The sequence below is a fragment of the Scatophagus argus genome, chromosome 9, assembly GCF_020382885.2.
Source record: "Scatophagus argus isolate fScaArg1 chromosome 9, fScaArg1.pri, whole genome shotgun sequence".
NCBI lineage: Eukaryota > Metazoa > Chordata > Actinopteri > Scatophagidae > Scatophagus > Scatophagus argus.
The window spans coordinates 9732961-9747871 of NC_058501.1; the positions used below are offsets into that span (position 1 = coordinate 9732961).

At 39.8% G+C, this 14911-nt stretch overlaps 1 protein-coding gene across 2 annotated transcripts in view; it reads right to left on the reverse strand.

Annotated features, from left to right (window-relative positions):
• The window catches only part of triob (trio Rho guanine nucleotide exchange factor b), a 99127-nt gene that overhangs the window by 78468 nt on the left and 5748 nt on the right, over positions 1-14911 (reverse strand). For both annotated transcript variants that reach the window (XM_046398768.1, XM_046398765.1), the window contains exon 2: positions 10158-10211. In XM_046398768.1, coding sequence (XP_046254724.1) covers positions 10158-10211 — 54 coding nt within the window. The remainder of the gene's footprint in view (positions 1-10157; positions 10212-14911) is intronic.

Below are 14911 nucleotides of genomic sequence, written 5' to 3' on the forward strand. Positions count from 1 at the left end.
CCGTTGAGCAGTTCCAATCTTATCTCATCTAGTCATTTTCATATTTTGTTGAGGCTCCCGAGTGTCTCAGTTTCTAACCATCCTCCAAGAGGGAAGGAGGGGGGCTGAGGGCTAAGAGAGACAGGAAAACAGACAGAGGTGAGAAAAATGAGAAGTAGGGACAGGAATAAGGAAAAAAAGGAGAAATAAACTTAACTTCAGACTGGTTTGTGTCTGCTCCCAATTCTGCATGCTCTCTTCAAGGCATTTAATTGTAGGTCTTTTTATGACTCCAAGCAAACAACACAGAACCACATGGACTCCACCCAGACTGCACATACATAGGATGTTATACATAACAACATCATACTCTCTGTTTTTATCTGAAGGATTCTTCTACAGGAAGTAGAAATAAATGCGATAGCCACATTGCGTAAATAAACTCAAATACATTTCAAACAGCACAGAATGACAAAATTATTCAGAGGAGAGAGAGACCAACAGACTTCCAGCCCCTGTATTCTTTGTCTCACACAGTAGGGGTCACTATATACTCTCATCAGAATTCGAGGGCAAATAAAACCATACTGTGTAGAAAAACATAAACGTAGTAACTGTGACATCAGCAATAGTTTTCTAGAGGAACGCTTTGCAGTGTGATAGTCTGGGACTCCTTTAAGTCCAGTAAATATCTTAAGATAATACTTGGTGCAAATGTACAATCAAACATAAAAAAAAGCCATACAACATTAACTTCTGTATGTGTACGACATATAAAAATGTATAATATATAACTTCATTGGTTCACATTCACTAAACTGTCATTTCAAACTCTTGAGAGGGAAAGTAAAGAGGGAAAAAAATCATTTGATTATGTGGCTCCGACAATCACACATTTGAGTGAGCAGTTACACCAATGTACACCTCTTCGTTCCAAAATAGCAGAATAAGAGACACAATGAGGGAATCCCAATGGCAAAAGCATTTCCAACATTCCTGACCCTAATATCCACATCAGACAGCTTGTAGATGAATTCATATTGACGGGCTGCTCAAATATTAAACGCTTATGGGTCAGTACACTTTGTGTCATGGCCAAGAGGCTCATCCCTCTCTGTCCACATGAGGGAAGGGTGCAGGGTGTCAATGGGAATGACTGAGAACACAGAATTATTTTCACATTTAATCGCCCCAAGGATGCAATTCTAATGTTGGAGGGCTAGAATAACAAACAATTTGTACAATGTACAATGTGCTGGCACTTTGTCATTTGCAGTGACATGGGATATTCTAATTAAATTCACCTTAAAAACACCTTATGTAGAGATTATAACAACAGGGTATCACAAGATACTGCTTATCTTTTAAAGTGTGGACTGTGTAGCCTGAGGGATAAAGCTCCTCATGCAGTGAAAAAATAACATGTGAATTCACTGGCTTCCACTACAAGGTGACACAGGGCCGATACACCTATCTATAAAACCATATATTCACTAAAGGCAGAGGACCGGTGAAGTTTTAGACTTTTAAGTTAGTGTGTCTCCATATTAGGGGAATCTTTCTTTGCTAATTGTCACATATTGCAATCGTTCAACTAAAATGAAATATAACTTAATCCACTTTTGTAATTTATCTTTCATGATTCAATATGCCACCGTATGAGACCAGTTACGTGAGCAGTTTTATTACATGAAGAACAGTAAGAGTGGATTTGAGTTATCTTGGAATCAAAGTGGGATGAGCAGTTCTGCATTGTTAAGTCTCATTCCCAGGACACTCAGCAGTCGAACGTATTTCTGCTTGCTGTTTTCCTTGAATCTTTTGACCTTATTAAATAAGTACAGAAAGCAACACAGTAAAAGTGAAGCAGATGAGTGATATTAGGAAATATCACTCTAAACTGAAACAAAAACATATTCTTCACAGCACATTCTGCTTCTTACAAATTAAATAATTGAACACATAAGCTTTAAAAGGCACCCGTGAACGGTTCAGTACATTTGCTGCTACAGTCTTACTTATCCTGGTATGACAAATAGCTTACGGTGGCTAGAGTTATTTAATGTTAGCAAACTTTAGAAAGATATTGTTCTGCAATTAACCTCACTGAGTCAGCTGACTCACATTACAACTCTTCTCTACTTGTGACAGAATTTACCACCTTCCTATAAGTGTCACTTACGTTCACACTGGTCAGCAAACGTACACAAAATGGCTTTAATGTAATGTTGCTAATTTTAAATCGTGTTATCCAGTTTCACAATGCTGCTGGGTCACCAAAGGTTTGACTCTCAGGGGGATTTCAGCTCAAGAATACAGCAACATATGTCCATTATTAAATTCAGATGTATTTTGTCTTTTATGCTGAGAACTGTTGCCAATAAGAAACTACTCAAGCCAATGATACCTCTTCTGTTCAGCTCATGGTGATGGTTACACCCCCCTCCATGTAAACACAAACCTTTGTAGGAGGAGAAGTGAGACCACATGACTCACATGCATTCATTAGTTAGCCTACAGACCAAAAATAGAGAGTTGTGATGCTGCTAAGAAGTAGCTCTAAGTATAGAGCAGAGCCAAACGGTATCATTGGACCATTTATGTTTCACTGATATGATAAATACAATATCATGTTGCGGGTAGTGACAAACAACTCACATTTAATGCAGTTTAAAATGTACATTAAATATATGGCTGTGAATCCACAAACACGCACAATGAAACATACATGACATTTCAACGTCATTTTAAAAAATATCGCTGTGTCACTTTGTTCCCCATCTAACGTTAAATTATTCTGTCTTGCCTTCTAAATCACAAAATACTTACAAGATTGAGCAGACAGGATCTCAATGGACATGTCTTCAGCTTGTCTCTGCTCCCTCTGCACTTGAAACAGTCAACTGACCAATAAGGAAAGCAGCATGACAGCACAGGAGGGGTTCCATCCATATAGGAGCTTTTCCAAAGGATGAGAGAGGTATAGCCACCCTCTCTGGGAAATGTACCTGCAGCTTTCAACAATCACAGCCTTTACCCCCTGGGTTCTTCTCAACACTGCTTCAAGAAAACACCTTCATTAACAAAGGCAGTCATTCTCACACTGACACTATGTTCACTGCAAAATAAAACCAAGGGGTTTTAATCTTTCAAATTCCTAAAGAAAAAATAAGGGAAAATACTAGCTCCACTTTATGTGCATAAGTAACTCATTTCTGTCTGTGGTATCACTAAAACTATCAACTTGCCACACTGCTGCTATGGATCAAACATTTATCTCTGGTATTTTACCATGAAAATGATCTAAGTCATTACTGCATTTGCAAAGATGAGGCAATCCCATCACACAGTCCAAGAGAACGCCCTATTCCTCTTTTGAGTGAAAAAATTAAAAGCATTCTGGTGTAATTTCTTGAGAATAAATTAGCATTGGTCCTGGAGATACACAACCATCAAAAATTGCAAATACATCCATTGAACAGGATGGAGAGGACATTATGGTGATGTTCCCCTGTCCCTTGAGCAGCCAAGCATCCTTTATGTCCCTCGAATCAAGGAACGACCAGCAAGCACAAATAACACTCACCCTGCCCCACACAGACACACATACATCATACTTAGCCCCTCCCCGCATTGGCCATCTCTAGAGCACGATTGGCTGATGTATAGGGGAGAGGTTGATGGCGACTGGATGGGAGATGAAGCGGAACCTTGCTTTCCTATGCATCAGTGCTCCCCAGGAGAAAACCGAGGTCAGAGGGAGAGGCAGAAAGGACAAAGATGATGATGTGGGACGTAGGAATGATATGAGGGTTGCAAAGGAGGGATGAAAATGAAAAAGAGAAAGACAGAGAGAGAGAGAAGGAAGAGAGAGAAAAAGATGAAAGGGTAGAAAATAAGCTGCTCATTTCTTTATACAAACACTGCCCATGTATAACATCCACAAAAGATCATTACTTGATTACCACTAACAAAAAATCTTGCAGAGAGAAAAGCCTGATGAAAATTACACTGAATCTCATATCGGCAGTGCAGAGGAACACACTGTGTTGTCTTGTCTTGACTTCAGGGAAAATGCAGTTTACAGTTGGAGTCTATTAGCATACACCACAGTGGTGCATTTATGCATCTAATGTGTGTGTTTGTATCTGAAGGGCAGGATTCAGCTGTGCATGGTGATGAGGAACAACATTATTGGTGAACCTGATGGTGCTGCCTGATTTATCATTGAAGGTGTTTGGCTTTTTAAATGTGTTATTCTTCCTTTTACTTGTTTCAAGCAACTGAAAACATTGAAGAGACTGAAGAGAGTATTTAACGCATTCAAACTGGCAGTGTACCCATTTCACATCATTTTTTAATGAGAATAACTTTAGTCAAAAATTCAGATTACTTGACACAGTGTTTGATTCAGTAAATAATGACTACAATAAAAGAGTCTTTTATATGTGGTGATGTAAGAATTTATGTGTGTCCAAAGGTCATTATTCAGTGACATAAAAATACCTCCACAACAATGTGCATGTTTTTAATAAGTATATAAATTCGATTAACAAACTGATTGGTCTGATGTAGTGTTTGGAGACAGAAACTTTTCTGATTGTTCTACACCATCACTTTTTGGATTTGGTTGTCTTGTTATCTGCAGCCACAGGAAATACTGCTTGGCCAAACAGATATCATTATGTTGATATCCTGTGACAGGAGGATGCAAGCTGTGCTCTTTCTAAAACCGACACAGTCAGTGTTCCACAGCATGATCTAATTAAGACTGTCTGTGCACACGCACGCACACACACACACACACACACATTTATACACAAACTAGGCAAAAGGCACACAGAGAGGTCAAGATGAACACATCCATGAGTCTATGTGAATGAACTGCACGCACAAAGACACACAAAGGTACACACAAACATGACATAGTTCAGTACAGAGTCCAGCTGTCTCCATGTGAAACACTACAGGGCGTCTAACTGGCTTTCCCCTCTTTCATCCCATCTCCTTTGTGTGTGTGTGTGAGAGTGAGAGAATCAGAAAGAGTCTTTCGGAACCTTTACCAAAAATATTTCCAAAATTACAGCTGAATTTAGTCTTTTTCACACTTTGAAACTGATAAATCTACAGATAAAGATAAAGACATAGGTGACAGCAAGAAGATTAAAACAAGATAATATTGAGAGGCTGTTTTATAAATGGACATTCAAGTGGACACTTTGCAATGTCTTTCTTTCATATAGTAAATCAATACACAAGTCTGCACTGAAGTCCCAGTGTTTACCTGCCATTCTAACAGTTAAACATGCCATCTTGTGTGAACTGATGCCAAGTATTGTGCAAATTCTTCTTTTCCCCACAATGCTGCGGTACACACCTCGCTGAGAGCATTTGTAAAGTGTGATTGCACACTCTTTTGTAAACACGTGGATGGTCAGAGCTTGTACACAATGCATGCCTGCATGCAAATGATGGCTGGTACTTGTCCAATTGCGTGAGACTATGCAAAAATTAGGTGACAAGTTCAAATTAAGTTCAGTCAACCTGTTGGTTAAGCTGTGTGTATGTTGTGCATTGATCTTATTTCCGTCCCCCATCCTCTACCTGTTTGTCAGTGTTCTTAGGAGCTCTTGTTTCACGCATCTAGCTCATTTTCTTTGCATATATGTTTGTACATATGATCTTAATCACCACTGATGCAATACTACTAATAATAAAAACATAAGTGTAACTGCATACCACTCTATGTAAGAGCCAAAAGAACAAAGCAACAGAATGAAAGAAATGAAACAAGAGAGAAAAGAAAGAAATAGAGTAAACAAACAAGCCTCACTCTAACACAAACACAATCACATCCACAAACACCAAACAGAGTTTAAACTTCCTCACCCTGGCCTCTGCAGGGGAGAATAAAAAAAAACAAAAAAACCAGCAAATCCAATGAACTCCAGAGAAAACCACTTCCTCTGCTGCTTAGGAGTGTGTGTGTGTGTGTGTGTGTGTGTCTGTATGAGTGAGGATGCCTGCCTGCTCGTCTACCCGCAGAGCACATGGTTAGCATTCAAAGCCCGATTCAATAGGAACCACACAGTGAGCTCAGTATGGGTAGAGATGTGAGACTGAGTTCACAGATGAATTAAACTTAACAGAAACATATGGAGGAGAGGAAAGGAGAGGAGAGGAGAGGACTTCCCATGTCTCTCCTTGTATCCATGGTCACATATTCACGTATTGTCACCCAACAAGACAAGGCCTGCAAAGCGTTCCCATCTAATTCACCATACTATGCATGCTAAATATTATTAGTGCAGCAAGAGCTCAGAATGATCCTGACTGAACAGGCAGTTGGCTACAGTTGCAGATTATCTTGGACTTAGAGTCAGAGCATATCTGGAGAATAGTCCAACTATTTACTCTAAGCATGCTTAGTCTGTAAATCCATATGCAGGCCAATAGTGTTTTTGGGACACGTGATTTTGTGGTTAAGTGTCTTCTACAAAACCCATCCAGACTGTCAGCTTTTTATTTTTTTTATTTCACTCTCTTTCAAGCACACATACTTTATAAAATGTGTGTGAGCTAGTCTGGATGCATGTCTGTATCTAATCTAGTTTCAGTTATTTTAATGTACATTAGTGTTACTTCCAATTAGTGTGTGTGTATAAAATGAAAATGCCCATGTTTAGATGCAGGCTCTGTCCAGGCCCCTGTGCAGCACGATGGGATATGAGCAACGCAGATGAGCGCTGATGGACCAGACCAGAGCAGCAGGCTGGTGTTGATGTTGGCATAGGGCTGAGTCAAGACAGACACCACTCAGCACTCAAGTAAAGCCAATAGTTTGTGTGTGATTTCTATCTGTACTTTCATCAAACATCATAAACTGACATCTTTCTTGAGCTAATTGCATCCATCAGTAAATGACTGGAGAAGACTGGACACCAAGTCTGCTTTTGTGTCAGAAATGGCTTGATGTATTAAAGTAATTCTGAGCAAATTATCTAGTACTGCCTTCTGTAGCTTTGGTCTGGCCAAAGAATTGACAGTTGAATCACTGGTCCAAACCATTGCTCAGCCTAAATTGGTCTGCAAGTAACCATAGAAACAATAATGAGCCTTTTATGATCGTTGTTCACCACCGGGAAGATGGGCCTTTCTTAAGACTTGGCTTTCTATGCAACAGAAAGCTGCAAATATTTTTGGAAATGTTGCTGCATGACCAGAGAGAACAGAAACAGGGCTGTGGTATTTCTTTTTGCTCAGAAGGTAGAAAACCTACAACAAGTAGAATGGACAGCACTGCACTGGACCAATAAACACTCTGGCCGGTGGTGATGTACTGCAAGCTGGGTGGTGTTTGGTTTTAACTCATCATTTTTCAAGCAGGAAAAATGGCAACCTGGGAAAATACAGTCACAAAGCAAATAACAAAAACAAAACAAACAAAACAAAACAAAAAAAAAATCAGGGCTGTTTTTTGAGTGAATGAAAATGTGACTTTTTAGATTTCTCTCATGATGACGGGCACACTACAATGCAACATTAATGCAGTAGTCATCCAAAATCATAATATTTAATAGTGTAACACATACAGGGAGTATTTCACTGCAGGAGAGGAGAGCAGAGTATTTTCACAGTGTGGGATGCCAGTCTGCCAACTCTTTTTTATATTTTTACATACCTTGTCACACATTATTGTTAACTTATCAACCCACATAGACAAGGTGGCCTCTCTATACACACATAGCTTTAAGTTCCCATTAGTACACAGGTTAGGAACAAAACAAGCTGTAGCCTTGAAAAGACCAATGTTTTTCAAAACAAACAAATAAAAAAAAGTTTGCTAAACAAGGCAATTTTGGATTAAAATCTGGGAAATTCCCAGTTGAGGTTATGTCAAATTCTTTGAAAGGAATCTAAAACTAGAATACCTCATAGACCAAAATACACAAAGTCACAAAAAATTTAAAAAGAGAATAAATAAACAAAAAGCATTCCGTGTTTTATGACTGGGATACTCCCCACTTGAGGATCAAAATAATCAGTAGTGAGTAGTGTTTATTTGAATGTTTAGGTACACACACACACACACACACACACACACTTGGGCAAAACTACACGTGTCCACACATGTCCTTCATTCACAAAAGGACAAATATTCAATGCTCTGTTGTGGCCTGCAGCTCACACGATGATTAGAATGTGCCACATTAGCTAACAAGCAAGTGAAAGATGTATTAGTCTTTATTTTTCGAAGAGGACTTTGCACACCAGCATTTTCATGTCACAGTGTGATGAAACACGTCAGGCAATTTGCTAAATTGACGCTTAATTCAACAGCAAGTTAATTTTGTTCAGAGTAATTGAAAATGAACAATGAACAATCAGCCATAAACGGTCAGTCCAACCTGATTACCTCTGATTCACTGTGCGCAGCTCATGAATTTCTACCCAATTCCAACTAAAATACACAAAGAAACCGCTGCAGCTCTCATTTTTGTTGGTCATGGGATGAAGTTCAAGGGTTTCTGGGCAAAAGGCCTGTGCACAGGATTTGCCTGGCATGTCCCAATCATTTCTTATTAACACACATCAAACTCTGGCCAGTGGGAATAATAGGCCAAGCTGTCAATTGCAAACCGTCTTGCAAAAATGTTCATCCCTGAATGACCCAATTGGAACCATGAGGTTAAAACCGTGTCAAACACATGGGGCTCACAGAGCAGAACAGAACACGATCTAGAGATTCTGATGGCTGTTTCTCATCGGTCCCTGACACTCTCCTCCAGTTACCGTCTGACATTGTAATACTTTCATGACCAGTGCAAAAATATGCGTTCACTCTCGGCAGTACAACTCAAAATTACTTTTTGCCACTGCATACCAGCTTTCCTGACACAGATTACATATATCTTTCACTTTAAATCATGCTCCAACTACTACATTTTAGCCCAAGATTAACTGAATAATCTATGGCCAGGGAACCACGTCCACATTTATTTTGGATCATCCTGGTTCATAGCCTAATATGGGCCGTTTAACTGGCCTGTTTATACCCCAAAACAACTCACCCTGGAGAGAGTGACTTGATGTATTTCTAGCATGTGTGTATGTATGTGTTGGGGTATTAGGGATGAGAACCAACAAGGTCATGATCGCTAGCTGACGTCACAGAGGAACTTGAGTCTAATGGGATTTGACACAGCAGAGCTTTGATGAAAACAAGACATTTTACTTAAAGTGGGCATGGTACATGATGTGCCTCTGATGTTTCAGCCCTGTCTTGCTCTTCCTCACACAAATACGTGCAGTATACAAGCTACACCGTCTTATACGTGGTGAGCTGCTCTTTCTACCACAGCAGTTGTCCTCTTGTCAAGCACAAAGATGCAGTTCATCAAGCTCTGGGACCTCCCTAACCATGAAAATCTCTGATTCCCATGTTCAACTGGAATTCTAACCGATGTTGGACAAATAAGATTAGCTGCAATCCTTTTCATAATCATGGACATGGCTGGCAAGACAAGCAGACAGGGATATTTGGGCAATAAAAAGATCATGTTCATACATCTTGCTCTGAAAAGAAAATCCTGATTATGACAGGGATGTCACGATTCCCCAAATCCACAGCTCGATTTGACTTTGGATTTTAAGGTCACCCCCGTATTTGATTTTTCAGCACTGACAACAATGCCACTATTAGACTATCATGTCTTGTTTTGTAAAGATCAACAGATCTTTGGTGTTCTGCTCTGACCACTGTCATTTACATTTTCATGATATAACCTCCATATTTTTTGGGGTTCAACACTCAGGCCAAGTGGTCACATTTCAATAATTCATTTAAATGTAAGAACAATAACTTATTTCACCAGTGAACCAACTTAAAGTAAAGTAAACTTAAAGTAAACAAAGTCCCTCTACAGAAACAAATAAATGAAGGATCTCTGGAAATGATATCAGTTCTGTTCAGTTTAGTTCTTGCCCCATCAGTTAGCCCTACAACAAAACAATCAAAAAGGATAGCTGGAGGAGAAAATGAACCCAACATTTCCGATACTGTTGAAGCTACTTCAGGTACCGTCAGTTGAAAAAACTGAAAGCTCATTTAAATCATTTTTAAACAGTCACAACAGTCCAAATTGTGACAGCCCTACTTGTGTGACAATGAGACCTACCTGAGCTTTGACCCGGGCCATCCAGTTTGGATTCACATTTTGGAAGAGAGCAATCTAAAAAGAGACAAAGAGATTAAAAAAAATTAAACGAGGGACGTTTACTGAAGGATCTACAGAGAGAAGGGACTATTCTGTGACCAGATACAGCAACATCTCAGCCCTTCAGCCTGCACCATTTTTTAGCGTCAGAAGTTACAGCTTTGTGATTACAGGGCACAAATGAGAGAGTGAGAAATTGTGGAGCAGCTCTTTGATCTAAGGATCTGGATAGTTCCTCCCCAAGATTAAACGCCATTAGATGTGATGCATGCAGATGCATGTGCACCCTCTCACACTGTAAATGTGCACTCATGCACATATAAATGCATATATATGTACGGTAGTTGAACATAAGCTAGTGTTCACTGTATCTGACCCAAAATACTACACAGATCAAAGCTATAGATACTCCAATGAGCTATAGGTACTCTGTAACACTCCTCTTTACACCATACTCTCTCTCTCTCTCTCTCTCTCTCACACACACACACAGGCTCATGTGTGACTGTAAGCACCGCCAGCTGATAAACAAATTAATCATTTAAAGATACCACATACAGTACATATCCATATCACTAATGTCTGAGGAATCATCCTCAGGGAGATGAACCTGTGAAAAGCTGAGCAGTGTGTCTGGTGCTGTTCTAAACCTGCTGAATTAGAATAGAGACAAAATTAGGTCCTGCCTGAACTACAGAGTTGGAATCAGTGCTGTCAGCTTGGCATCATCGATTCAGCACTGTTTAATTAATAATGTCTAATTCATTATGGGCATTTTGCTAATCCACACATCCTCCATTTGAATCTAACTTCAGTTAAATTCATAAGATGATAAATAGGGCAAACTAAATGCGTTTATAGTTCTTCTTGAAACAGAGAACTGAGAAGTGTTCCATGCCGATGGCATTAACCACGCAAATAAACAATAATTACAGCCTGACTCCAGAGACGCACTGAATTCTTTATTTGGACTGACATGCATCTCATATCTGACAGAGGACTGATGAACTGTCTTTCTGGGTCACTCATCAGTGGGACACTATAGTGGCATGAGATAACAGAGAGAGGAGGCAGGGATATCAGGGACAGGGGCAGCTTAGCTCTTTGTAGCTCTGACTTCTCCTGGCTGCCTCTCTGAAAAGAAGAGCCTGGCATATGCTGCTGCCTAACGAGGATTACAGTAAGCACCTGCTCACACGCTGTATGTTTCATTTTATACAGTGTAGTTTGGATCAAGTGTTTGGTCCAGTGAAGAGTGCTCATCTTTTCACAGAGTCTAGGGAAGTCATGGTCAGCATATGCTGCCAGGCAGGGATTAGGTGGCAACATGGTCATGTGGACAGGAGGAAATCAGTGAAGGAGAGAAGGCCAAAGTAATCTTCTACCAAATAGGGTGAAAGAAAGAAACCACCAGGTCAAAGACAAGTGCTGGAATTTTTACTTGCAGGGGTCATTAAGATGAGGCCAAAAGAAAGAAAGAAAGGAAATGAAACAATAACTGCTAAGTATCTTCCAAATCTCCTTAACAGGAGGAAACACATTTTCATTCATATTCATATTCGAAAAAAGTGGCATGCCCCTTTAGAAAAGACAATCTGGAGGGACACTAAAACCTTAGACAGTTTTTTATTAGAAAGGGAGAGAAAAAGAAGTAATTAAAGGCCAGTTTCTTCAAAATGAAGTGAAACTGTATGCTGGATTTCACACACTCATCTTACAGTCGTGAAGCGTGAAATAGCAAATTCATTTTATTTTCTTTGATGTGCCAACATTCAGTGCTTTGCTGACAACATGTTTTAGACCAGCATCGATGTGTGAATGCTTCACCAACAAAATAAACAATTTAGCTACAATAGTACAACAAAATAGGCAGTATGTGTTCTGAAACAGTACCAATTTAACAGTAAGTACTTGTGCAAGCCAATACTGTAGGATGGGATGTCAAGTTTGATCCTCAACCTATTTTATCTGGAGCCAGAGAGGCCAAGCAGCACTTAGCTTTCCTAGAGGAGCAATGGGTTGGCACTGTTCACGCGACAGGGATCAGAGCCTGCTGCTGTCTTCAAAGCAAGAGGGAATGTTACTGTGTGTGTGTGTGTGTGAGAGAGAGAGAGAGAGAGAGAGAGAGAGAGAGAGAGACTACACAGTTCCTGTTAGACAGACTGAGGACAGCTGTTGAAAGAAGACAAGCAGTCTCAGGCAGCACACAAGCTGACACATACATGCAAACAAACTGCAGGCTGCGCTTTGATTTTGAGTCAATGTTCTGCTTTATGCAAAGTTTTTGTTTTCATACTGACTGAAGTAAGACCTTGGTTTGCCTGCTAAAAAAAAAAAAACAACAAGATGCCATTAGCCCAAAGAAGTGCAGTGAAGCACATGAGCCTGGTATGTGAAGTTGCAAGGATCCACTTGGAGGTACGTGTGAGCTACTGTGCGAGAAATAAGTTAAATTATTGAAAGTTACTGCCACACTACCAAGCTCATACAACATTTATAGCAAATTACCCTAAAAACAAAAAGCCAAAAGTATGAAACAAATGCACAATTGAGAATGAAGTCAGCTGATCGATTTTTATGCACTCCACACGAGCAGCTGATCTGACTCATTCACTAACCAATTTCATGAATCAAAAAAAAAAAAAAAAAAAAGAAGGCAACATCCGAACACTTGACTTTCTAACACTGCACCTCTCTCTCTCAGGAGGAAGTTCTGTGTATCTCAGCACTCATGGGCGTGCATGGTCTCATGAGTCCATGGCTGCTTTTTCAAAGTGCTATTCTTGACAAAGGGACGCATAAAGCATTGAAGGAAGCTTCCGACTTCAGGAACCGGATGAACTTGCCGCACTCCTTTTAGGTTCTATGTCAAAATGTTGTGGTGGATTGTGTGTGAAGACACTTTTTTTCCTTTAATGTGACTGACATCTATTAGTCTAGAAACTAAATCTTCTAACCTTTGGATGTCTCGTTTACTAAAGGTACAAGAAAAGAAAGGTATATGTTCACAAACAGGAGACCAGATATTAGAAACTGAGATCATTTTATGAATATATGACATCAGAGGGAAGATAGGTAATGATGGAAGGCTGCATAAGAGGAGATTGGAGGAGGCGATGAAAGGAATGAAAAAGGATAGAATGACTGGGAGTCTGCAGCTGACTGACAGAGGTTCCTCCCTTATCAGATAGGGGATTTGCAGGAGACAAGCAGACCAGCCCAAAGCCTGTTTTTATGACCCACAATCCTCCTATGCCTCCATCACTCGTTCATTCACGCCACCCCCCCCTCTCCTTCTCTGGCTTCCAGGTCTTCGGGCGACGTGGGTGGGATGCAGTGATTTATACCTCTGTGCATGTGTGTATGTCTGTGAGTGTGTGTGTGTGAAGTAGTGACGCTGTCCCACAGGTTATATTTGGCATCCTACAAACACATAGTGAACCTACTGGAATTCTGGATTATGGATCCACATAAGGCCACCGGCCAATATCCATCATATATATGGAAGAGCATTCAAATGATTCTAACCCAAAAAAATCTTTTCCAGCAGTGACAATTTTACTCCTCTGTTTGTTTTATGCTATATAATTAAAGGTATAATATGGAGGAATTTCCGCCAAAAAATAATCCCTCTCAATCATCACTTAGGACCCGCTAAAATGTGTGGTGGTGTTAGTATCTGTAGAGACTCTGCCTATTTCCTTTTTTTCCTCAGTATTTTTTTCTTGTTGTTTTGCTAACGTTTGCTAACGCAACTCTGGAGACATACAGCTGATTTTAAATCTCTTTTCCCATGTTGTCAGATTGTTTTGGATCGGAGGATATTTGATGACCTCAGAATGAGACATTAAGATGCGACCTTAAAGGTGAAAGGTGACACTGCGGCTAGGTATCACACCAGAATCTCAGATCAAACCAAATGCGTGCATCATTCACTCTGTAATGTTGAAAAGAAAGCAGCATCTGAACACACACTGCTCACAAAGCTAAAACTGTAAAATTAGGCAAAGCTGATCAAATATGAATCAAATATGAACATTAGACTGAGCCAAGTCTTGAGATTTAGTTCAAACTGTCCAGAAAATGAATAAAATAATAATGAAATAATTTCTTTTTGTTAAAGAAAAGAAAGGCTTGGTCCTTGCCTGTGGATCTTTATAGTGACCCCTAGCATAGATGTACATGACATTTTACAACAATCAATAATTTGTAGAGATGGAGGGGGATTACACGTCCGCAAAGTGCATTACAACTCTCTTGAAAAGGTCAAGAGTCTCTGATGAGATCGATCAGCATGGTCTAACTGTAAAAAAGGTAATTGCCTCACTGTGTTACCTTCCTGGTTGCCGTCTCCATAAAGCTTTCCAATAAATACTATGAGAGGAACAGGCTGTAACAACCATCCCAACATCTGGTCCTTATTGGGTGCATACAGTAGGATTTTTACATAAACTCATGAGAGGAGGGGAAAAAAACTACCTCCTCTCACTTACAGCTTATTAGCCATGTGTCCATTTGCATTTCATGATTTTAAGACTAACATTAGCTCCTTTCAAGTTAGCAACATATACACCAGACCCCTAATCTGTTTATTGGCCCAGCTGACTGGTTGTCAGAGGTACATATACGATATGAACCTTTCATTGGTTCATCTACCATGTTGTGACTTTTATTTCCTCTATTTTTTCAAGTGCAGTATGTATTAGCCCTTATTG